The 27,248-nt window shown below is 39.5% G+C and overlaps 1 protein-coding gene across 1 annotated transcript in view; it reads right to left on the reverse strand.

Annotated features, from left to right (window-relative positions):
* ush2a (Usher syndrome 2A (autosomal recessive, mild)) overlaps positions 1-27,248 on the reverse strand; it is a 166,524-nt gene that overhangs the window by 38,446 nt on the left and 100,830 nt on the right. Inside the window, 11 exon segments of the mRNA XM_086071618.1 lie at positions 2,283-2,481; positions 5,902-6,056; positions 6,157-6,354; positions 8,917-9,217; positions 10,512-10,735; positions 22,984-23,205; positions 23,289-23,457; positions 24,509-24,701; positions 24,781-24,893; positions 24,959-25,161; positions 27,035-27,244. Coding sequence (XP_085927744.1) covers positions 2,283-2,481; positions 5,902-6,056; positions 6,157-6,354; positions 8,917-9,217; positions 10,512-10,735; positions 22,984-23,205; positions 23,289-23,457; positions 24,509-24,701; positions 24,781-24,893; positions 24,959-25,161; positions 27,035-27,244 — 2,187 coding nt within the window.

The following is a 27,248-nucleotide window of genomic DNA, read 5'->3' on the forward strand; positions in this document are numbered from 1 at the left end:
AACTTGATGTGTGTTTGTGTTGTGGAAGGAGACTAAAAATAACTGATCCAAAATGTAATTTTATTGACAGTTTGCCAATGCTTGTTTGCGTCAGAGAATATGATAAGATGATGGGGCCAACTGTCAGCGCAAGGAGCCTCAGACAGACGACGTGAGAGGAAGAAAAAGGACAAATATAACGTATATGTGTGCTTAAGTAACAGCAAGAAGGTGAGATTGATCTACTCTGATGATGAGTGAAATCATGATGATGAGAATGAGGGAGGGAGGAAGGAGGGAGGGAGGGTTGCTTTGATAACACCTCTGCTAAATTATTAAGAGTTTGACTTCCTGTCTGTGCCTCTCTGATGTTTCTCCAATGGAACACTGAGATCAGATGCACATACCCACACGGACATGTACAGATGTAAAAGTCTATTCAGGTACATAAACGGAAATGTGTTTACTTCATTTCTGAAAAACACATTTCCTTCTTAAAATGTAAATTATTTGTAATTTTAGTTTTGCGTCATTGATTGATGATGTGTTTGAAACTAAATAGTTTAGCTATGTTTACAACAAATAGTACAATAGATCAAAATCCTATACAGTATCTGTCCCAGCTCATTGTTGTTTCTTTTAGTAGTTCAAAGTGGAATTCACATGAAGTAAATTTTTTTTGTTCTACTACATACATCACTGGCAACGATGAGAGAAACATTCCTGTCATATCTACACACCTTAGAGCATGCACCAATCAGAGCGCACACTACGGCCAGCAATAGGAGAAAAAAAAAGGTTGATAGAGCGCATGAATAAATAAAAGAACATACTCTATTCCCTGCCGTTGTGAATTAATAATGAGCCTACAAAAGGCCAATTAAACACATGATTAATGCCATAATCTATATAATTGCAGGCAATCATTCATTGCAAGCTAATGATGGCAATGCTTAATATCGATTCACATGGGGTACCTTTGAACAGCAGAGCTTCATTTTGTCTATGAGATGTCATCATTGTAAACAGCTAGAAATGCGATTAATAAAGAACCTATTTGTTGCTTTTCCTGGAGCAGATTGATCAACATTAGGCAGGAAAATTTGGCAGTCGTAAACAAGTACTGTGTGTGTGTGTGTGTGTGTGTATATATATATATATATATATAATTGTTGAATTGGAAATATGTACAGTATATAATATGTAGCTAAATAAATTTTCTGCAAACTAAAAACTATACCATGATACTATTATGTGATTTTTTTTTAATACTCAATGCATTGTAAAGAATAAGGCTTTTACAGTATTTGTGATCATATTTCACTGGTAACATTGATTTTCATTTCTTCCTTTTTGAATATGCCCTTTTAAAACTACTTGAGGCCTTAACACGTTTCATTTTATTGAGCAAAGTTGATGAATTTCTGATTTTGGTGATGGTAATGGTAAATTTTGCTATAAAGTGTTAAACAGCAGATGAGTATTTTAAATACTTTCGGTCCCCTTTTTTTGGGATAAAGAATGTTTTTTGTTTTTTTTAATTGAATTGAATTGGAAAATTTATTATTTAATTGAGTATAGTTTCGGTAAAAGCATTAAAAGTTTGCTTCACACAAACACACACAACAACAGGTACCATGGCAATAGTGTAGTGGCTGCTGGCTAAGGCTAAGCTAATGCCTGAACAGAAAAGTGATCAGAAAGTGCTCCTAAACTTTAGTTTAAAATTTGCCCATGACCTGAAATCTACATGGATTCAGTTTAACCAATCATTTGCAACATGACTGAGATAACATTTCCAGGTGTGTTTTTATTTTATAAAACTGTACACAGCTTTTTTCATTGTTTTTAAGTCTGATTTGAAAGTGTGTTATTTACTTTTGGGTTGTGCTTTGTGTTGACATGTGCATTTTTTGTGCGTAAAGGACTGGACAAGAGAGCGAGTGTATAAAATCAGATGTATATTGGGTCATTAGATGGCTTGCAGCAAAGCAGCATACATACATAAATGCATGGCGAAGAGAGGTGAGAGGAGAGGAAGGGAGGGGAGAGGAGGAGCTGACAGACAAGGAGACGGTTTAGAGATGACAAAGGAAAGAAGGGAAGATGGAAGAGTATTAAGGGGAGTGACAAGAGGGCGACGTTTGTGTTGCAGGGACTAGGAGATGAGAAGAAAAGAGGCTAAAGGAAACAAATTGGTGAGAGGCAGAATATAACAGGATGGTGATCGAGGAAGAAAACAACAGAAAGGACAAACTGGGAAAAAAAATGACGTAACAAGAAGATGACAAACTGTTCCTTACCAGTCAGTGTAAAATTCCCAGGTGCCTGTGTGTGTGTAAATGTGGTGCCAACGCCAGTCTGGTTCACGTGATACCACTGCACTCTTCCATTGGGATGTGCAGGTCGGACCCAGCTCACGTGAAGAGAGGAGGGGCTCAAAGCTCTTACCACTGGAGACTGCACCCCCTCTGGGACTCCTTGAACTGTTACTGCCACCATCTGAACACGCAGACGACATGCAGGGGGGAAAAAAACATGACCATAAACATGAAAATGGCAAAGAAAAAGTTCTGAAAAGTCCTCATGGTATACCCTAAATTCATACTTTCAGTCATAACTTAACAATAGGCTGAGCATATATATATATATACATATATATATATATATATATATATATATATATATATATATATATATATATATATATATATATATATATATATATATATATTTAGGATTACAACTGGTCGCTGCTGTTGCGGTATCAGTTGTCGTCTGGCGGATTTTAGTGAGACCAAAGAATCGCTGGGCAATCTGTTGCTAATGGCAACAGGGATATCCTGCCTTAATAGACTGTCACGGGCACTTCCTCCACCTGTCCCGCACAGTGCGATGCAATTAGAACACTGCTACTACAGCTAAAGAGACGCTCGTGCGAATATGCGTACTGAAACAAAAAAAACAAAACTAAAATGGCTTCAACAATTTGTTAAAAAGAAAAACAAAATAAGAAACAAAAATGTCACACGTGACATGGTTGAAATGTATATATATTTTTTGTGTTACTGATTTAATTTAATTACTTTCTTCTTCTACTTTACATGCACCAATTTTATATATTTTTTCCCCCCATTATCTGAACAGAATTTTTGCCATTTGCAAGTGGCAGGAAAGCAAGATGTTCATTGATCTGAGAGCATATTGAATAAAAAGATGAATTTACTATACCTTGAACACTGTAAAAATATCCATTTGTTGTTTTTTTCGCTTATTAAAACTTGATTTGACCATGATTTTTTTTATCCTCTAGTAATGTTGGAATTACGAATGTTTGATACCACTTTTTTCAGACTAATACCAGCACAAGTACTCAACTTTTGAGTAGTAACTTACCAATATCAATATCAAGTACGGATATCAGTAGTACTTTTGATACATAAAATTTCCTCCCAGAAAACAATGGCAGATAAGAAGACCTATATATCCCAGTATAGCTATTTTAATTAAAACTACATGAAATTAATGGCAATTTTCTAGTTTTCTAATTACTAGCTGATCATAAAATGGCCACAAGAGGGCAGCCGATACCGGATACCGTCGCAAGTACTGATTCCTTTAAATAAGGTCCGCTAGCGGCCTTCACTCAGTCCTGATACCCAAACACATTAACTCAACGCATCTTTATTTATATATTGCTTTATTTATTATTTGGAGATGTTTGTTTTGTTGGACAATGGCGAAAAAAATTATAAAAGTTGGAAATTTGTTTTTTGTTTTGGTTTTTAAAATGCCTTTTTTGGCTAGGGGCTAAAATTAAAATTTGATTCGATTAAAAGAATAAAAAAAAACCTAAAGTAACAGACTCAAGTAACAATTAGCACAACTGCCAAAAATGTTGTAAGTCAGGAAAATATCATGACAAGGCAAAACAAAAGACGAGGAGGTGTGATTGCCATCAAAGAGAAACAGGAGTCCAAAGAGTGGATGTGAGGCGCATAGTTGAGAGTAGAAAAGACGCAAAAGTAAGGACAACAGATGGGAGAGCTTGACGTCCCCATCCCAGCAATGACAGCAGACAAATAGCGGAGGCAACAGGACACGAGCATTTCAAGACAAAGGAGGACCAATCGCTCTTCCAACCTCTCTAAGTGACCAACCGTATTAGATCAGCACCTTCTGTTGTCGCGGCAGGTGTGCACTTGAGTGCGTGTCCGTGTCTGCTGGTAGGCGGCCGGCCGTGTGTGTGGATGCCAGGTAATTGCAGTGGTGTATTAGGTTAGCCCACCTTGTTCCATAATTGGGAATGTTTGGCCAATTTTCACTGGTGTACAAACTAATCCAAGTCACTCCCTTTTCCACTCTCTACTGGGACCGCGCGCGCTAGGGTTTTGTGCTCTGCGTGAGTGTGTATGTGTGTGGACTACAGCCGTTGAGTTTGTTGTTTAACTGTGCTTGCTTACTGGGGGGTGTATACAGGGCTCTCCTGGTGGTGGTGAAGATTTCACTTTTTTGTAATAATGGAATTTGCATTTTGTATTGTCAGAAATGGCAGCTTCAAACAAAATATGGCCGACATCCTGCTCAATTTAGTTCATTGGTCCTAGAAGTATTTTTGGAGCATCCTGTTATAAACATAAATGTCCACAGAATTTCATGTTGATCCCTCATCCACTCTTCCATTCACTGTGACCAAACACTAGATGAGGAAATACATGCAATATTTGGTGACACATCTTTCACCATTTATCTCTTTAACCATTTATCCCCCGTTTTAATCTTTCTCCTGCAACCATCGATTCTATCATTCTTCCAAGTCGTCATTTATTGTAAACACTAATCTACTCATCATCAAGTTATCTACAAACGCAAGTTGAAACTCACAATAGTTCCTCAGCCGCATCGTTATCCTCCATGCAGCCCTCCTGGTGACGCATCAGCCTCTTTACATAACTTTTAGCCAAATAATAATAGCAAGACAGACACTTTTCAACAGGAGCTTTCATCTGTGCTAAGCCGGCGAAATTAATTGTTGTGTCGATATCAGCTCAGCTACAGCTCGAGAGATAGCGCAGGGGAGTTACTGTGTGAAGCTATTATGGATGCTATCACAAACATCAGGTGGACTCAGCAAATCCACAACCTCACATACTGAGGGAGCGCACGAGCGGCATCGTGTTCTGACAAGGAAACAGCAAAACATCTATAAAGTGTGAAAACATCACATTATAAAGTAAGCAAAGCTGTAAATATAGTTGATAGACAACCTTATAATTACAGAGTTCAGTCAAAAAAAAAAGTCAAAATGAGGATGATTCATTGATTTAATTAAACAACCCACACAATAGATTATATAAGAGCATAGAAAGGAAATTAAACTAATTCTTGTGTCAGATATCATTCAAGACTGCTCAAGAATTTGTATACAGACCTCCACCAAGGCCTAAATAGTTGTCACTTGCAACAACAAACCAGAACTTGAAAGTTTGGGAGGAGGAAATTCTCAATGCAGCAAATTCAGATCATTTCATGAACCCACTAAAGCACAAAAAAATAAAAGTGGGGTCTTTGACACAGATGCAAGAGCATGTAAAACATGCTCTTGCATACAATTCTAGTGAAAAAGTAAAATTCTAATTTAGCTTCTGACCCTGCACAAGTACTGCAAATGTAAAGTCAAATTGTGTTTACTTCATGTATTAATCTCTCTTATAATCTCAAATCTTAATTGGGCTACTTGTACTCATACTTCATTGAATTTTTTTTTTTACAGGTGCATCCCAAAAACAAATTCTGTCCGTTCAAGAGTATTCTGGCTTGTATCGATAATTGTAAGCTTTTACAGGAAAGCTCAATGGAAGAAGCATGTTGAGTCACTTCGAGGGGACTAAACAAATCTAAATGATCCAAACACAGTCTTACCTTTGTACTATCAGTGCAACCAGCCCTGTTGCAAGCCCTTAACTGGTAACTAAATTCTTGGAAAGGTCTGATCCCACTCATATCAATGAAGCTGTTCTCATCGCCGCGGTAACGCTCTTGTCCATCACGCAGTATCACATAGTGTGTTATGACACCTAGCACAAAGGAGAACAACAGCAGAGAAATTATAAACATTTGGTAGATTTAAAAGGTGACATGTCTTTAACCACTTAAGTGTTAAATGTCTAAACATACCATTAGGTCTAGCAGGTGCTTGCCAATGCCACTGGATGACATCACTGCGTTCACCCATGCGTCTCCATCGAGGTGGGGGCACTCCCCATGGTTTGTCTTCAGCCGTGGTCACCGCGATAACATCACTGGAGCTTCGGCCGAAGCTGTTCCAGCACCGCACTCTATACTCGTAGGTGGTGAAGGGCTCCAAGTCGGAATCTACGGAAAGTGCAATGTATGGAATGCTACATAATGGTAAGGGGGAATCAATCATGCAAAATTTCCTGAAGTAATAGCAGGGTATGTTCAGCAACTCAGCTGCAGAGATTAGTAGGTGTTTATTTGATATATGGTATCACTTAAATAACACAAGATACATTTTTATTAATCATTAACAGTCATGTGCATGTGACGTATTGTATAACGGTGACCTGGACTAGAGATAGACTGATATTGTTTTTTTCACGGCAGATAACGATTATAACAGTCAAAGGAGCCGATAAGTGATATTTGGAGCTGAAAATATTGGCGTAAAAAAATAAGAAGCAACTCTCAACTTTGTTGAATATTTTCAAGCATGTTACATAAGGTAACCGACACACGTTGCACATTGCAAAGCGCCTACTATAATAACATATTGTCAAAATATTGGGCGCAATTGCATACTAAAGTACAACTTAGTGAGCATGTTAATGTGCAGGTCCTAAACATTATGTGGTTACAGTGACAGCAGTTCAATTTGTTGAAACCGCTAAGGGAGCATCGCCAATGGCAGCAGACCTTACATGAACATATAACAAATAAATGCACTGCTCACCGCTCGACAAGCTGTAAATGTGAGACGGTGACTGGGGCCTTGTTACAGCCCTTCTGCTGGGGTACGAGTACAGGAGTACATATAAAGACCGACGTACTCGCCCACAGTCACACACATATGTGGCATGCCTTTTAGGAGAGCTAAGGGATTGCTGCTGTAAAAGAAAGCATGTTTTAACCACCAGTCTGGGACTATTGTCTTTACTACTGTGAAAATCCAGCCTGCAAAAACACACACATGTAAATGACACAATGGGTGTCACATGCCTCAAAACTGTTTATGTATTTGATTAAGAAGTGACTGCGGTAAGCGCCGCCATGTTTCTGGCCAATACATATTTATAGCTTGTGTGTGATACAGAAGTTCAGGCTTCTACCTAAGGGAAGTATAGCATGATAGTTGGTGTGTGCGTGCATGTGTGCAACATCTGGTGGATGGCGGGTGGTGACAGCTTTATGTGCTTCTGCCCAGATGGTGTCACAGCATCGCCTAGAAACTTATCTTAACCACCTCATGCACAAAAGGAAGCACAGAGAAGCACACTGGGCCCAAAATTCAGATTTGGAAAACATAGGCTTCGAAAAGCTCACAAGATTTCAGTTGGACTCTACTGGGAGTCAAGTGAGTGAACCACTACACTATCAGGGATTACATACAGTATTTACATGGATGGAGTGACATAAAAACAAGAGATGCTTATCATTTCTATTGAGGAGCCCTCCTCATTTTCTAGTCTCACATCTTTAAATTTACGAGGAGTGTCAGGCGATGACATTTTTTTAATCCTAATTAATCGCATGACTTTCATAGTTATTAACTCATGATTAATCACAAATTTTATATCTGTTCTAATTGTACAATAAAATGTACAATACAATATTTTTTCAAGTTTTCATGCTCTTGTTAACATAAAAGTGGGACATTTTTTTAAACTAATAGAAATATTGCTACATCTTTTAGTCATTGATATGGTAATTTCATAATCATTCATAAATTTGAGTTAAAATTAGAGCTGTCAAACGATTAATTTTTAAAAATCAGATTAATCACATTTCAGAATTTTGATTAATCACGATTAATCGCTTAATTAAAAAGGCTTTTTTAACAAAAAATTTTGCCTGCCAAATTTAAAAAGCACCTTTTACGTGTTAATTTTTTTGACATTTAATGTTATGAAGATGTCTTCAAAAATGTGTATCCACTGCACATGCCCATCCACTTCTTTTTCTAATCAGTTAATTACTTGCATAATTTACAATGGGAAAAAAATTACCCCAATAGTTTGACACCAACAAATATTTTGAATGTCATTCGCAAATATTTATTAAATGCTTTACTTTAATGCATGTAGTTATGTTTATTGCTTAAACACAAACTGTGCTACCTTTAACGTAAACATCCGCTGTCAGCTAAAGGATCATCTGCGCTCAAAATTAATAGTGTGATTAATCTGCGATAATACATGATTATTGCAATATTTTTTTGTGATTAATTAATTAGTTAATGCTTTAACTTTGACAGTACGAGTTAAAATTAAAAAGATGTCCTGTACTGTAAAAAAACAAGCATGATATTGATTTATGTTGAGGTAATTTTTCTGCCACTCGATGGCATCATTTGTAAAACGTTGGCGACAGCTCAGTGCATGTTTTGAAATTCTGCACATTTTTAAAATTGTAAAATACAACTTGACCCCAGTCTCCACAAATATATGCATTATTAATAAATGTTTTACTGCTAAATTTTGACGTGGACGTGTCTGCTGTGTTGCGAATGGAATTGCTCAGTACAGGCTTTCCAAGTGAGGGACGGTCATTAATCGTGCGTTAAAAAAAATTGTGGTGTTAAAGGAACTTTAAATTAACTCTAAAAGAACACACTAATTTTGACACCCCTAAAATTCACTAATATAACATATGAGTGAGAACAAACCAAACAGTGCCACAAAAAGAAAAATGACTTACCTGTATAGGTGTATTTTTTGGCATCTCCACTGTACACTATCTCCTCATGAGATGGGCACAAGCTCCCCTCATAACCCGGATTGCCAGTGTTCAGAAGACTGATGTTTGCATGTGTGTGGGATCCTGTGATGAGCGGCTCAGATGTGGTTTCGATTGTAGGCGAGGATGTAGCGAAGGGAGCGTTAGAGCGTGCGGACGTGACCCATGTGCAGGCGGTCGTGGATGGGTCAATGTCACAGGAGCCACAGTAGGCTGTGGCCGATGCAGACACTGGACACACGGCGTCCTGCAAACAAACACTCTGAAGAAAAGGGGAAAGAGACACCTCAGTCATCAATAAGGGACATTGTTGCGAAAATTGTATGCTTCCAACTTTTATTATACTTTTTCTTATGAATGAATGGATGTATGTGTTCTCAGCGCTCTAAGCAAGTTCAATAAAAAGATGCTTTGATGAGTTTTGAGTTTTGTGTGTGATGAGCCCGACCCGCTCGTAGGTGCAACATCATTTACCTTTGACCTCACAAATGTTCTTTGGGATTACTGGTCACTGGACAAAGATTATTCCCAGAAAAATAAAAACTGATTATAACTGGGAGGGAAATATTTTCCTCAATGTTTACTTTTACTTTTACTCCCTGTAGTGGCAATGTTGTAAAGAGTTTCAGCAAAAATGAAAGGAAAGGTTTATAAAACTGTGGTGAGACCAGCAAGGTTGTTTGGTCTGGAGACAGTGCCACTGAGGAAAAAATAGGAGCCAGAGTTGGAGGTGGCAGATATGAAGATGCTGAGGTTCTCTTTGGGAGTGACCAGGATGGATAGAATCAGGAATGAGTGCATCAGAGGGACAGCACATGTTAGAGGCTTTGGAGACAAAGTCAGAGAGGCCAGACTGAGATGGTTTGGACATGTCCAGAGGAGAGATAGTGAGTATATTGGCAGAAGGATGCTGAGTTTCCAAATGCCAGGCAGGAGGTCCAGAGGAAGACCAAAAGGAGGTTTTATGGATGTAGTTAAAGAGGACAAGAAGGTAGTTGGTGTGAAAGCAGAGGATGCAGAGGACAGGGTTAGATGGAGGCAACTGATTTGCTATGGCGACCCCTGAAGGGAAAAGCCGAAAGGAAAACAAGAGGCAATGGCAAAGTGTCCCAATACTTCCGTCCATGTAGCAAGAGGCAAAGTGCGCTTGTGTGAGGTATGTGATGCAATGACCTAAATGACATTGTTACAGCTAATGGGTTGCTACCCTTTGTCCTCTTGTGCACTCACTATGGTGTGCAAGTGTGTATGTGTGTGTGCTGACACCACATGACCTGAAATGATGAATGGAAGACATCTCCAAGGGTTGATCTCATCTAACAGCATATGACTGTTGTTCCAACATTGCCAATTGGAATGGTTAATTAAAGAAGTTAACAAATGTATTCATTGAATGTTAATTTTACCATAGTTGATCAAGAACATTTTGTGAAACGCCCACGCCTACCTCATGGTTGAACAAATAAAAAACCTGAATTTACTCAATGCTATTATGTGCAATGAAAACATTTAAGCAGTGTAACATGTTTGAATTGACAAAATGTGACTAAACAAACCTCCATCAGAAGGCCTGGTGTGGGCCTGCTGGCACACACATGCCATTGAGAGTCAAAACCAATTCCATTGCAGCACTCTTGTTCTTCAAGTACAACCTTCGACCCACAGCACTTCAGTCTGACTGTGCTATTGCCCGAAGGATGTATTGTTGGAATTCCATCACTGTCCATGCAGCAAAGTGATGTAGACGAGTTGATATACTCTTGACCACAGCAGGAAAAACCTGAGGAAGAAACAAATGCCAATTAAATCACATTCGATGCGTAAGTTGACATTTTCAGACCTTCCCTTACTCTCCCATGTAAAAAAACAAACAAAGAAAAAACGTAAAAGACATAAAAATTCGCCCTTGGGATTGACTAAACTTTAATACAAATTGATGAAATTCATGCTTATTAACCTTGATTTGTTTTTTACACCTCAAAATAGCAGTTGTTGTTTGTCTTATTAGACACGTTTTGGAGTTGCCACATGCTCCCAAAATTCGTTAACACACACTTAACCATTGCACTGGAACATGCTAAAAAAATACTAATATATGGGTTCTATATTGTATTCTTGATATTTAAAGATACTGAGAGAAACAAAGTAAAAATAATAGAAAGTAAACAAACAAAAAACAACAACAAAAAATAACATTTGGAAACGGAGTTCAGGGTACAGTATATATTGTATTTGAATATGCAAAGCAACTAATAATAGCTTCATAACTACGGTATGGCCCAATATACATTTGGAGCCTCATTGCAGTGAACAATTAACTGAAGACTGATTATATAAGGTATCTACATACACTTGAAAACTATAACATATAATGTTTTTTTTTTTTATGATCATTTAATACAGTGGTGGGCAAACTCAGTCCTCGAGGGCCGGAGTCCTGCCGTCTCTTCCAACACAAGCTGATTCCAATCAACAGGATCGTTATCAGGCTTATGAAGAGCTTGCTGGTGAGCTGATTATATATCAGCTCGTGTTGAAGAAGGAAAACATCTAAAACCTGCAGGATTCCGGTCCTCTAGTACTGAGTTTTCCCACGCCTGATTTAATAACTTGATGCTAATAATGTATTTTTTTAAATCTCTTTCTCCAAAATGTTTGTATGTTCAATGAAAGTCAAACATCTGAATGTTTAATTATGTTTACATCCTGATATCAAGTGTGATTTTTAAAAGCAAATTAGAAACCCCAGTTTTTTTTCAAATCTAACACTAAAAATGAAGTGCAAATTTTCCCAAAATAACATCACGGCAAAAGTGTGTGACATTGGTGTGTGTTTGCGAAAGGTGAGGTCGTACATGTGAGGGTGAAACAAAAGTCAGAGGGAGCTGAAGACGGCAAAGCGTCTCTCCTGTGGCCCTGGTAATTACCCGGGTTGAGGCAATCAGGTTAGTGAGACATCAACACAGCTTAGCTGAAGGGATTGTCATGCTTTGGCCTTCCAGTGGATTAGGGCCATAATATTGTCCTGCTATAAAACTGAGTCAGCAAGTCACCTGCAGTGAGGATGCATTGGAAATTGAAATGAGCGACACAGAGAACGACTTCAATATTCTTCTTGCGCTTATGGTAAAAAGGACAAATTGCATTTTAACCAGAGTCAAAGAGTAAAAGCTTCTCATTCTAAATCAGTGTGGGTAAAACTATAAGAACCTGGAGCCTCTGGTCTTTGCTGATTATTCAGCTTCTGGTTAAAATAATGCAACTTTCATGAGGTATTTAGTAAGTGTATCCTAACAGTTGATGGCATGCTGATCCGTGGTGCCGTCGGCCTCCAGCTGTGGAGCTCATTTTATTTGACAGCAGACATTAAACACCAACCAAGTCATTGCTTTGTGTCACGGTCTTGTCCTCTAATGGGGCTCGAGCTAGTTGTGGCGTGATAAATAACTTATTGTCTAACACCTCCATCAGTGTTAACTCCTCATGCAAATCAAATGCTGTGGAGCTACTATATTAACCGACACAATCAGCCAGAGAATCTCATTTCTGGTCTGCCGCCGCGTCGCCGTGCATTGTAACCTCGGCTCCGTGTGACAGCGCAATATGCGCGCGTGGACGTGTTTGTGATTGTGTGACATAAAGGCAGTGTGACGGCCGGTAACTCACTTAGCGGCGGCAGCTGTTGCAGAGCAGAGGCTCGCCGGCCAATTCCCTCAGCGACTTACTTCAGCTTCAATGACGAGCAAATAAACAGCTCAACACTTTTCCAAATAGCTTTTCTACACTCATCGCTTGTCCTCTCGCCATCGTCACCTTTCCGCCGGTCCTTCTTCCCGGCGATGGCACCCTTCTACATTTACCGTTTGCACATGACGATGGCTCTATTGTTGAGTTATCAACACGGTGGCGCATAATCCCTCAGACTAACTAGAAAATTTATGGTTGCAAAGAACCATATTGTATTTTACTGGGCATCCTCCAATTGATACGGTGTGGGCCATAAAAGTTGTTCAACAAAACAATAAGGTTTCAATAAGGTCAGTGCAAAGGAAAATTTTAACTGCCTTTTGAAGGACAATCAGGCTGAGGGAAACATGTCTTAAAGGAACAGTAACGTTAAAAATCAAATTTTTGGTTCTTTGAGCCATGTTCAAATGTTAATTCTTCTCCAAAAACATCACCAAAATGGTGTTTTCCTCCATTCGCCCCTCTATGGGAAATTCTAGGTCATTCTGCTCTCCAAGCACCAGCCTCTCCCAACCTAAGAAAACGAGGGAATGCTCATTTTGTGACATCATTAGGTGAGGACCCACTCTTGCAACGCCTCTGCGGACTATACACACGCCCACTTTCTCTGAGACCTCCATGGGATAGTGACAAAAGTAGCCTTTATCAGTAAACATTCTGTCCAAATGAATTCAAAGCAATCAATTATCCTTCACATTTGCAATGCCAAAGTGCAATGACAATTGCAATCCTACAAGTAAATTACTACAAGTAAAACTTTTGCGCTGCTGAATCTGACAGGATAAATGGTGTAGTGGTTAGTGCGCTTGCCCTGTAAGCAGCAGGGCCAAAGCCTGGCCCAAAGTGTAACTGCAGCATTTGTGTCAGGCTCGTGCACGATCTTAAAGCGAGAGCCACAGATGAGGTAAGAAAAACTCCGCCCCTCCCCAAAGAAACTGTGGAGTGTGAGGGTCCGCACACTCTACTATAAAGGGAAGATAAAAACTGATAGGTGCAGTCAGAGTAAAACGATCAGGGCTCTTTGTACTCATCTGGGCATTGGTGGAGAATGCATGATGTAGAAAAAGCTTTAACATTACCTTTACATTTACCGAGCTTGACAACAACCATGACAACCAATGACAACAACGATGATGAAAATTACAAAATACCGTATAGCTACGTAAGTAAAAAAAAATTAAAAATAAATCTGCAGCTACCAACCGTTTCAGCCTCCACTGAAGAAAGACAATGTTGTCACTAAAAACATCGGCACATTTCTTTAAAAGGTGGCTATACTCCATAATGACAGGGTGGACAACAATTTCGGCAACACATGCAAATCGTTCAATATGAATATGAAAATAAAAATATATCTAAAAAATAAATACCATAAAAATGACTTGTTTTGCCAGTTCAATTTCTGTGGACAGCATTCTACCTCCAAACACTGTTGTGAAAATTTTTCATCAATAATCTCCACTGGCCACGCTATCAGCACACTGCTTTATTTACAGTAAACAAAAAAAATCACGTCACAAAGTTCCTATTGTGCATCCACTGTTTACTATAGTACTTCTAAACTTTCGTTTTATTTTATCGCGCATTAAACAGAAATACAATCCCTGTCTTTTGCAAGCATTATCTATGTTCACGTTTTGAAACCTGCATTGTGTTTCCTCATCCTCACTGTGTGTATTTGTGAATGTGTTTGTGTACGTGTTGACAGCGACTTATCACACACACCTCTTGTTTTCTCTGTAGCATCGCGGAACGCTTGGGCCCTAATCTTCAGATTTACGTTGGATTTGCATACATTCATTAACAGCGTCGGGAGCGCTGCATCAACACAAGGTGCTTAGACAACGTGAATTATTATTAGGGTTTCAGTCATTCCACTTAATGATAAGTCAATATTTAGCCCTGCCAATGAACTACTGATAAAAATGTGTGTTGTGGATTAGGGTTATCCGGGCTCTCTAGGAGACTAAAACCCCTCTACAACTTTAAACAAATCAAACATTTTTAAATACCTGAATAGATTACCTTGGCTTTGGCGGTGCAAGAAAAAAATATATATAGACACAAAATGGTGGACAACACTGTGTGACACATTCCTACTAAAATTAAAGGTCAAATCAGACAACTATGCTATACAGTCAACTTTTTAACATGTTTATTGTACAAAAGAGGTCATGTAATTTTGTTTTTCATTTGAATGACTGTGCACACTTGCATTGGATGACAAGTAAAGAGACGAGATACACATTTTTTCTTCTTCCCAGTGGACACACACACTAGGAAAGTTGGACCAGCAAGGGCACACCATACATGTCTGCACGTGTACCATGTGACTACTTGTCCTCTTGTCTTAATGACGTTCTTTCCTATGTCAACATTACCAGAATGTGTCCTGTACTGTAATATATTTTTCTGTATGTGTGTAATACAATTTAAATGGTAATTAGTGTCATTAAAGGGATACTTGACACATTGAGCCATATTCAGCAGTAAAAAGTTAATATTTTGTCTATAATTAATGTGATAACTTCATTATTTTTTATGTATAATTAATACCTTTAAAAAGCATTTTTTCCACTTGCTGTCGACTGAAGATGACATCACCTGTGCTGAGGAAATAGATAACTACCAACCACGGCTCAGTTTGCTGAGGTGAGCCATGGAAAAAATATTTTTTAAAGGCATTACAAAAATCCCACAAAATGAAGTAAAAACTAACTTTGATTCCAAAACTATTATAACCTTTGTGCGCGGTAGATTTGACAATGACAGCCAAATGTAATAAAGTATGTAAATATTTTTTCTTATTTAATTATAAATGTTCTAAATCTGCACAAAATGTACGGAATAATGTGAGCAGTAAAATGTAAAATAAATACAGGCTGACTGTCCCTCAACTCTGTATGCAGCGGGCAACCTTTGGATTTATTCTCGCTAGTCATTAAACACTATGTAATAGAAAATTCATCATCATAAGTACATTAACAGAGAGAGAAATGTCTCCCCGTGTTCAAAGAGCACTTTATCTTAAAAAAAAAAAATCCCCCCAAAAAAATCAGCCAGAGCTGCTGTTTGGAATCCACTACTGTTGGCTGTTAGCTACCCATCATTGATGAGGGAAGTTTGGCAATGCGCACGCACACGCGCACAAACACCCCCCCCGCCCCCCCCACACACACACACCCACCCACGCACGCACGGACGCACACACACACAAACTGATATACTCACTCGAATTTGAGTGTTTTTTTGGCAGAAACGATAAAAGAATGTTTCTCTCTGGCTATAAAGTGGCATCAAACTACATAAACATATTCAGAAAATGCAGAAAGGAGTTACAACATATGGAAGCATGCATGCAAAAAATAAGCCGTGCAACTCTTGCACACACAAAGCCACATACACAAACACACATGCATCCACTCTCCCAACTCCACTCGGCTCAGACTGAGCAAGCTTAACTACTAGGATAATTTCCTCCCAGCAAATGGTCACTGTGCCCTTGAAAAACATATTTGATTATTACTTTTTCTCCCCCTCCTCTTTTTTTCTTCTTTTAGCATCATCACAGCCATTTTCATCACCCGCTCTGATGATGGCACGGCAAGGCGCGTTAAGATAACACCCCGCCACCGCCAGGCTTTTAACACTTAAACGGTGAAAAGGGATATTCAGATTTGTCCTTGAACGTTTGGATGGGGCCTGCTGGGCTGGGACAGAGGGAGGGAGTCAGTGAAGGAGTTAAAGAAACGCTCAGATTTTTTGAAGAGAGGAAGACGTGAACTTGGGGAGGCTATTTACAGTGGCGCGTGCACACTGAGAAATGGCGAAGGTGGGAGCTGAAGGGTCAGTGGACGAGTGCACAGCATATAGTGTAAGTGTGAAGGGGAAATGATTAGTGGAGCTCACACTACGGCGGAGACTGAGGGGGGAGTCAGGGAGCAATGGGAGGCCATAGACACCACACACGTATCTTTAAATACCATCTAATCTCACCTTAAATTTTACAAGAACATCTAGCATGCAAACTCGGGGAGGGCCAAAGAAGAATTTAAAAGTTGGTCTTGAACTTCAACCACACAGGTCAAGATGGAGGAAAAAGTGGGGCAATATTAACATGTATGTCATTTGTTATCTTTCCCAAAATGAATGGACTATGAATTAGGGCTGTGTGATTATGGAAAAAACTATTTTCAATGAACTCATGATTAATAAACAAGATTATTCACTAAACTCAAAACTTCAAATTCAAGTCCCATAATTCAACTTTGAATATAACTTGAAAGAACCAGAAAATAAATTAGTATTTAAGTAAAACCATAATATATCAAAATAATATATTAAAAAACAACAACAATAATAAAAAATAAAGTGAATACTGGCTGTTCCTTGCTGTACCACCTCTTGGGAGCAGTGTGGTGCCGTGCACACATGGATAAGGATAAAAAAAATAGTAGAATAAGAAAGTCACAATCAAACTTTATTAATATAACAGAAACAGATTAGGAAAACTATATACCTTTGAATATTGTTTTTTGCTATTGCGTCATTACCTGCTTGAGTGTGTTACTATAACGATTAAGTGTGTGAATAGTTGTTATTTGAAGGAATATCCCTCTTGGAACTCAATGCTAATTTTCAAAAAACGTGTCAATGGGATTTAAAATAGACTGCTATCATTAACATCTTCAATGTTTCTAAAACAACATATGTCTTGTATTTAAATATACAATGTGTGGAATTATTTTTGCTAGGCGTTTAGTTTTACAGTAAACTACAAGTGGGGAGTCACTAAATAACCAATATTAGGTTCAGCGAGGGTAGAATAACATTTGTCACATGCCTTGCAATCAGGTTGCATTCTTGAACTTGCAAACTAACACACAACCGGCACTTAGCACATTAACCGTTTTTCTTCGATTAGTGTGTTTTTATGATCGTGAAAAGTAAAAATCCAACTCACAATGACATTTTCGATTAACTGCCCAGAACCTACTTTGAACAACCATAAAAGTGTAGTAAATGTAAGCAAACTCGATAAGGATGAACAACTTAAATGTGGAATGAATGCCTCTGAAGTCACTACACTTCACAATCAGACCGTTATATGGGGAGGAAAGAAATGTGCCTTTAAAGTCCAGCGGTCGAACGGACGTCAAGTGAGGCCTCCGCATAGAGAAGAAAGTTCTATGAGAGGCTACATGATGAACATAATTTGGCTTGATTGTATATAAATATTAAGTGGTTCTTTGTTTGACTTAAGATAAATATACCCAAAACATTTAAAGATCATTGGCTGCTGGCAATCTAAAATGTGACCCCCTCTATTGTATTTTGTCCATGTTGTATTAAATGATGTTTCAACATCATCTTGCTTACTGTGTTGTGAATGTCTTAAGATCGCAACTTGGACTGCCAGAAAGATGATAAGGAACATGCAAAGTAAATCTTTGACCATAAGGTACCCCGGCTAACCCTCCACATTGGAAACAATGCATGTTAGATTCATTGAAGACTCTAAATTGTCCATAATTGCTGTAAATGGGAATGGCTGTTTGCCTATAGCATCCTGCAACTAACTGGCGACCAGTCCAGGGCGTATCCTGTCTCTTACCCCAAATCATCTAACCCTAATGAGGATAGGCTCTAGAGAAAATGGACAGATGGATTTGATTTAATGTTTCAAAATAAACAAGGCTCTTACTTTGGCAAAAATCAACAGCACATGAATGATTGAGGTATAACAATAGAGAATTGCAGCAGTTTTGTGCTGACAAGACAAAGCGGAATAGAATCTTCTTTTGATGTGGAGGAGGCAATGCGGTGGAGTGGCTGACATTTCTGACCTCGTCTCTATTTCCTGTGATTTCATTTTGATATGTTTTTGTCCCAAAACAAGTAATACCTCCATATTGTGTTTTAAAGTCTCGTTTACAACCAGGCATGTTTTCCCAGTGATTGTGTCGCTTTGCCATTCTTTCTACTGATTGTGAGTGTGCGCGTGTGTGAGCATCTCTCTCTGTGTGCGCACGTGCATGCAGGCCAGCGTATCGGTTGCCAGACGGCTGTCTCCTGGCATTGGCGTTCCCCTGCAGCGCGTCTGTATGGTTGTTGACAGTGTGGACGGTAATGTGTGATAGATCGCACTTCAGGGACCCCGTAATCACATCAGCCTAACCTAGTCTATCAGCTGGGCACAATGGGATACCCTTCACTCCTCCTTTAATCTGCTCCATCTAGTTCTTCTCTCACACACACTTTCTTCTTTTGGGGCTGCCATTTGAATTTGGATGCATTACCCCCCCCCCCCCCCCCGTTTTATTATTTCAAAAACACCCCCCCCCCATTTTTATTTTCTGTTGGTTGATCCCGCACCTGAATTACGTTGTGATACCTGACACTTTTGGCAACATCTTTTTGTCACTAATCTGCCTGTCATTAAAGCGACCAATCCGTCAACATGGTGCGAACATCGTGAGTGACCCGAGCCAAGGTTAAGCAGGCTATGCATGTTGTGTTTGGGAGGCTCTCGAAGCAGACGTGTGGGGTCGAGGTTGCATCTCTGGCCCCGGGGCTCCCCCCACACCGCAGCACACCCGGCAAATGGCCCTTAGCCTCGCTAGCGCCGCTAGCCCTGCGATCCATCATACCATATGCTCTCAATGGGGAAGCTAACGCTAATGACTGATGAGTGGCTGTGAATGGAGAGGGATGGGGAAGGGGAAGGGGGGGGGGGGGTAGAGAGGAGGAGGAAGAAAAGGTGGTGAGATGAACACGAGGCCAGAGGATGGAGCAGGAGGATAGTTAGATAGGAAAGGTGATATTTGCAATAAGAATTTGAAAGCAACGGTGACGCTTAATGTCAATCCCATAATGGGGAATGGTTGAAAAAATGGAAAAGTGATAGAAATAGCTGTTTGTTGACATTTGCATTCATTTGTAAAAATTAGGGAGATTCTGTACCACTTTTCTTTCAGACCGATACCAGTATAAGTACTCAACTCTTAAGTAGTTACCGATACCAAGTACCGATACCACTGGTACTTTTGATACATAAAATGTCTCCAAAAAACAATGTCACAGAATTTTAACTGTTTCTGGGAAAGTGGCCACTACGTTGGACAGCTACTCAAAATTTGGTCTCTCCTATGAATCATAATTTTGTTTCTAGATATATCAATAATTTGTAGTCAAGGAGGCTGATAACCAATATTTGGAGTCGATATATACTTTCACTAATAGGGAAAATATTTGCATCACTTTAAAAAATGCAAACTCTTTAAAAAGCATATATTTACTTTTCAATTTTGCTATTACTAGTTCAACATTTCAGATTTGCAAATTGTTTTCTTTTTAATGTTAGCCAATAGACATCTTTGCTTTAAAATACTAGCACAAAGTTCATGTAGTTGCTGTGGTCATCAGCTCGTCTTAAAAAGTTAAATGAAAACTTAAACAATAGCTCCCTTTTGTTTTCTACAGTAGTTTCCCAAAATTTCCAAATATTAAATATTTATTTATTTTTAATTAATTACACAAATTAAAATTACATTTTCACTTATCTTAGTTTTAAGTTCAAACAAAAACAAAAAGTGCAGAGAGGTGCTTGTTTCCCTGAAGTTATCAATTGATCTATTATCGATCGGCAATTCAAAAAAAAAAAAAAAGGCCCATGCCGATATTCATCAAAATGCTGAATATTCCCGCTTAATAATTGGCGCGGCCAATAATCTGTGTGTCCCTAAAAACTATCCTTACAAATCCTGATGTGGGTTATCATAACTCGTACATGACATTTTAACTCTTTGACTGCCAGACGTTTTCAGAAAAGGGATGCCGCCAGTGCCAGCCGATTTAAGCATTTTGACTGATTTTCAAGGTCCACAGAAAATGTTCTGTTTGGACTATGGAAACACACGTACTACCAAATGAAAGATTGGACTTTCATCTTTCATCAGAAAAAAAGAGTTTGTTTCTACCTTATTCCGTTCTTTAGTAATCAACAATAGAAAATGGTTAGTTTGACCCAATTTCGCCCGTGTTGGACCAAAATACGGAGAAATCAAGCTTTTAGTGAAACGATATTATTTCATGCATTCTAGTGAATTTGACACTTCTTTTTGTCCATGAATGATGCCACAAACACCTAAATAGTGCTTTACTTCTATAAAACACTACCACCAAGAATGAAAAAGTGTTTTTTGATAGCAAAATACGTTTATTTACATTCAACAGTGTAACAATTTGACAACAATTTGGCAAACTATTTACAAATGTGTGCAACTGTGGTGCTATTTACAAATATGTGGATGTTTCAACGACAGTTTTTCTTTTTGTAACACTCTCCTGCGTGCAAAGAGACGCAACAGCATTTGCACAACAGATTGCCTCTTCGCGTTTCTTGCCGGCCGTTTTTTTCCGGGGAATAGCAAGTATATACTGCAGTGTGTCATCAAGTCTAATATCAGGATCATGCTACGGTTACGTTACGGTGGTGTTACGTCTCGCTTCCCCGTGTCCTTCAGTTGCTATACCGAGTGGTAGATGTTCTGATCCATTTCATCCACTCCATTCATGGTGGCATCGTAGTCCAGAAACAGTGTCTTCTCCGTGATCAGACTGTACCCGCTCCTCCGATGAATATGCATTGGACTCGGGGTACTCTTCATTGTCCGATCGAATGTCCGCTTGTGCAGCTCCGCGTTTTCCGGCCTTAGCAGCGCTAGCCGCGCTAGCCGCGCTTTGCCGGTGGGGCTTACTACGTGTTCATAACAGTCACGTTGGCGTAGAGTCATCTTCATCATCATCATCAATCTGCATTGGTCGATGCCAACTCTCCATCGCCCGATCGAATGTCCGATTGTGTAGAAGTACCCGGCCGGCTATTGTGCGCGTTTTCCGGCCTTAGCAGCGCTAGCCGCGCTAGCCGCGCTTAGCCGTGAGGCTTACTACGTGTTCATAACAGTCACGCCAAAGCTTCCAACTTTGGCGTAGAGCTCGTTGTCATCATCATCGTTGACATCAATGCGCTTTTTAGTATTGATTGATGCTTTCCGTCTTTGAAAAAAATGCTCAAGCTGAGCTGCTTGTAACCGGTTGCTTGGTCAAGCCATTGTGGCTTGGATCAGCCATTGTCTCCTCAACACTCTAGCTCCGCCTCACGTCTTCTACTGACGCCCACGGTGGGCGGCCCATCCAACCTTGTGCAAAGAGAGTCATCGCTGCCCTCTAGGGGCCAAAACGAGTCTTTGACTAATCAGATCAGCCTGATTCTTTCAGCACAGCTGCCCAAGGCTTTCCTGCACCCGTTTTTGAAAAAAAAAAAAAAAAACATAGGGGACGTCTTTTAACGTCCTCGGCGCCCTTCCCTAGGTTTATGCTAAACGTTTTATAACGTTTATGGCAGTCAAAGAGTTAATAAATATCCCAGTATAGCATTTTTTCTTAAAAGTGTATGAAATTAATGGCAATTTTCTATTCTTCTAATTTGACCCTAAAACAGCCACAAGAGAGCCGCCATTGCGAGTATCGGCCCATTGGTATCGGTAATCGCACATCCCGAGTAAATAGCTAATAAAGAACTATAGGCCCATACATATGAGGCCATTGCTCATACAGTACGTGATGAATAGAGTCCATGTGTCTATCTCTGGCACTCAACACTAAGTGAACCCCGCAGAGCGTACCCTGTTGACTCTGTCTATGTGTGTGTGTTTGTTTGTGTGTGTGTATCTAATAAGGTATACGTGTGAAATTGTGTGTGTTGTGAAGGGGAGCGAGAATGTGTGTGTTATTTGTCCTGCTGTGTGCTTGGCAGTGGCCTCAACTGAGCCATCCAGAGTGTGTTTCATCATCATCTGCCATGACAAAGATGTCTAATGACACACACATTCACCTATATGCACACACATATACATATATTCGCGCGTGCACACCCACACACACCCACACACACACACACACACACATAGTCCCATCTGTGCCACGGTATCCGGGTGCTTCGGGACACTGCAGGAAGAAAGAAAGGGAAACGACCCCACGTTCCTGCGCCATGTGTCTACCTCTTCCCCTGATGCTTAATTCTTCTCTGTCATTTTCTCTACTCGGCCCTCTTTTTTTGGTGTTCCTATACAAATTGAACTACAATAGACAGAATCATTCTTATGTGGGTCAGCACTGAATTGAACACCTTTACAGACACCCAAAAACTGTACATCTCAATTTTGACATTCATATTCATCCAGCATTCACGAAGAAGTTTGTTTGGGGCACATCTCTCACCTGGAATGTATGTATGCACTTGTCCTTCTTCAGCTCCACCACAGCAGACCAGTGCACGATCTACAACATGGCCTCCGCAACATTGGACTCGGTAAGCATCATGGAGGCTCCCACTGCAGCACAGCTGTCCGCTTTTGGTGGCGTAGGGAGCGCCCCCACAGCAGCTGTCCCCAGGCCCCACTGAGACACGGCCCTGCGAGTGGTCGGGGCAGCAGTATTCATCTACAGAGACAAGGTCAGATGAAGGGAAATGCTGTAAAGTCAAACACAAGTAGAAAAGAATAAATCCCATGGAACATACTTACTAGCTTCTAGGAGAATATAGTACCCTCCACAGCAGTGGTGGCGAGGGAGAGGTGGCAACAGTTTGCCTTTGCAGCAGATTGGACTGGTGGAATTAGGAAAGCTCAGATAGTGCTCTGCACAGCAGTGATGTTGTGGCATCTTCGGGTACAATATTCCAGCGCAGCAAACCTGGTTGAAAACCATGAGGAAATAAAGTAAACAACAAAAAAGTGAAAAAAAAAGTTAGCATTACAATAAAAGGTGAGGACAACGCTCATTTACTGAAACGAGCTTTGACATTAGGTAGATCTGGAAATCAAGTAGGGCTGTCCCTATTTGAGTAACTTTATAATCGGGTAATCATTATTCCATCGATTAGTCAAACGGCTATAATACCATACATATTTACATTTGTAAATGTTCATTAATATGTTCTGTCCTATTTAAAAAAATAAACAAATAAATGAAATGAAATTATTAATCGAACAATTATTACAAATTTTAAATTATTTTGCATTTAAGTGTATTACAGAATCTTTTTTTCCCCTCAAAATTACTGTATATTAACCAATTAGTTATTCATTTGGTATTAATAGTGATACAAAAACAACAACAATTAAGCAATATCACACAAGAGGGACTAATGTACTCTTTTTCAAACACAACACAAAGTCTGTTTTAATGAAGGACAACAGAAATCAGAGAATAATGATGATAACGATGATGATAATAATAATAATAATAATAATAATAATAATGGAAGGCTTACATCAGAGAATTTGGCAAAAGTTGGTTAATTCAATCATCGATTACTTTTATTATCCCTCTAAAATCATGGAGGCTATTTTTGATAACTCATCCAAATATGCTCTGAAAGTTACAGTTATGATTTTACAAGACAAGAAAAAAAATAATCTAAGAGAGTAAAGTCTAAATATTACAAACATGACTTAATCGCTCTTTTGTAATTTCCCTTTTTAACTACTTTCATGCATACTTTCACTTTCTTGCATTGAGTTTGAAAGAGATTGTTTGACACAGTGACTGATTAATTGCAGTGCAGTCACTTTGATTTGTGTGTGCATTTATCACAATTTAATCAATTCATTTAGTCACAAGATGTGACTGTATACTAACTGAATTTGCAACATGCGACAACCAAATGCCATAGGAACAGAATGTCAAAATGTAGAGACCCCTCTAATGTCACATTTTGGAAAATACAAACGGATCTAATCACCTGCTGGTCAGGGTGGAAGCATGACGTCCCACACACTCGATGAGTAGCTGGACACTGCAAGTAGGAGCAGCTCACATACGACGCGACTCCCGCGGACCGAGAGCCACATGACCCAAAGGTCCGTCTTAAGACATCGTAACCACGCATGATGCCACACGGTCGGCCTGGAGGTGACCAGTCCAACTTGACAACCCTGAGAGGAGACAAAAATTGTGATGATGAAGGTGAGGTGTGGTTGTACTCAATTAAATTCAAAATATATCTAGCATCACCTTGGACCGAGTACTTGAGTATTCGGTGTGGTCATGCCGGCGGGTAAGTCCTCCACAGTGGTTGTCTGAGTAACATTACTCTGCACACATGCATAAACGGTGCACACCTCCACCTGAAATATACACGCACACATTAGAAACACACAACACTGCACTTTTTGTATGTCAGTGTGAGTACCTGAATGTTGTAAACAGTAAAAGGCAGAAGATTCCCCAGCAGGGAGGACCCCGAGCTGTTGTCTACGCCAACTTGGAGGCGGTCGTCAAGGTAAACTCGGTAACCAGTAATGACTCCATTGGGTTGCAGAGGAGGTGACCAGAGCAAACGAACGGCGCTGCTGTTAACCGGAACCACCTCTGGGGCAGACATCCCATCTGGCTCTGAAGATTGGTGCGTGACAAAACAGACCCAAAAACTTCAATGACACGATCATCAGCACAAGGACATGATAATGCAACATCACTTGTCACATATTCACACAACACCGATTTGATGACGGCGCATATAAACCATTACACAAAATCCACAGTGCTAAAATTTTAACATGCCCTTAAACAGTGCTAAGCTTGAGATCATAAGGCCAGACTTGTAAAACTGTCAAAAACCTGTAAGTTATAACCAAAAGTCCACACAGTGCAGCAAAATACTCGTCATAATACCTGAACCTCTCATTTCTACTGTCCACCTCGGAACTGTTTTGGTTCATTTCTCTAAATAAAACTGTAAATAGATCGCCACTACCTGAACACATATTGCACAAGCTAACAGAGGCAGCATCTTGCTATTGTCTGTTGTCTCACAAAAAAAAGTGGTAGGTTCGGGCTGTTTTAGTTCAATTATATTTGGTGACAATGATGTGAGTATATGACGTCTTGCAGGTGGAAGACGAAAAACTAAATGACCCTCAGTTAAACGAGCCATGCTTTGCATTTAGCTCCCAACGATCATCTAATGTTTTTAATGCATTTTTCAGTCTACTGCTCAGATTAGAGAGGAAAAGAAAGGCTTCAAAGTGCAATTATACCTCAAAAGATTGTAAGGTAATAAAGAGAAAGCGATGGTCAGAGTGAATGGAAAGGAAAGACAAGATAACCTTCATTAGTCCCACAATGGGCCAATACCAAATAAAAAAAAGAAATACCCAAATAACAAACAAAAGTACAATTGTTAATTATTGAAAGTTTCAAAAAGAGTATTGTTCTGTACAAATGAGATACTGTAACTGAAATGTCTTCGTTAGTTGGGGGGGGGGGGGGGGGGGGTGGCGTCATGACCACAAAATTAGGAACATAGTACCCTGATTAAATACGATCAAAGACAGGATACTTAGAATTTTCTTTGGTTACGCACCCCTAGGAAGAAAAACAACATTTTGCAACACCCCCCCCCCACACACACACACACAATTTATCACTTGTCTGTAAAAGGAAAAGATGATACTACTTTTGAACTTTCTGACAATGACAGTGCCACTGCCACCTACTGTAGTGGATGTGCATTTACACTTTATTCCAATATGGCAAAAAATAAAAGTTCCCTGAGGCCTGAGGTCATACATGCCCCCCAAAAGCATCACATTGTACACCCGCTATTTGAGAAGATCTTCCCTAAATATATACAGTAATAACAGAAAGTGTGAGGACTAAGTGGTTAAGAAAATTGATGGGTGGATGGATTATTGGGTTGATAATAGTGATACAGAACTACATAGCATTTAAAATGTTTCAGTTACATATAATATCTTCATGAGAAGGTAAAACTTTTAATTTGATTCAATGCAATTCTAAACCTAACTAAATCCTCAAAAGATGTACAGTACCTAATGCAATGGCCATTGGTGAATGCGTAATATTATTGATTGCGCACTTTTCAAATATATAAACAATAACCTTGACAGAAAGCTCAAGTAATGGTCGCTGGGTTGCCATGTTTGTTGTCTGGCGCTGTGTGTACTTTGTGTGTCTGTTACGTCTGCTGACAAGCTTTTTACAACACCTTAAATCTGCCTCGCATGCACACTCTGTATTGATTTCATGCCTGACTACATGTATTTAACATCTCCCGTGAAGCACCGAGACACAGTGAAATGCACATTAACACAGACACTTAGCAAAAGTGTATTGAATTTACACACTCAATGCAATCGCACCACTCACATTAACACTTGTAAACAATATAACTTGAACACAAAAACACTGGTAAATTAATAATTAAGTCTTGAAAGCCCCAATAGGCATGCATAAATTCACATACCTCCATCCTCTGTGGTGACGTTAACTATCGACTGAGTTGTATTATGTGCACCATTAGACACGTGTAATGACACCGTGTAGGTGGTCCTGGGCCAAAGGTCAGTCACAACTGTGGAGAGGATTTCTGGGGGGAAGACAAAGTTTTGTCTGGAGTTGGCAGAGACGACTGAAAGAAAGTACGACTCCACTTCACCCTGCAGGTTGTGCAACGCTGG

The sequence above is a fragment of the Leptonotus elevatus genome, chromosome 3, assembly GCF_054856555.1.
Source record: "Leptonotus elevatus isolate MCC_2025b chromosome 3, RoL_Lele_1.0, whole genome shotgun sequence".
NCBI classification, from domain to species: Eukaryota; Metazoa; Chordata; class Actinopteri; order Syngnathiformes; family Syngnathidae; genus Leptonotus; species Leptonotus elevatus.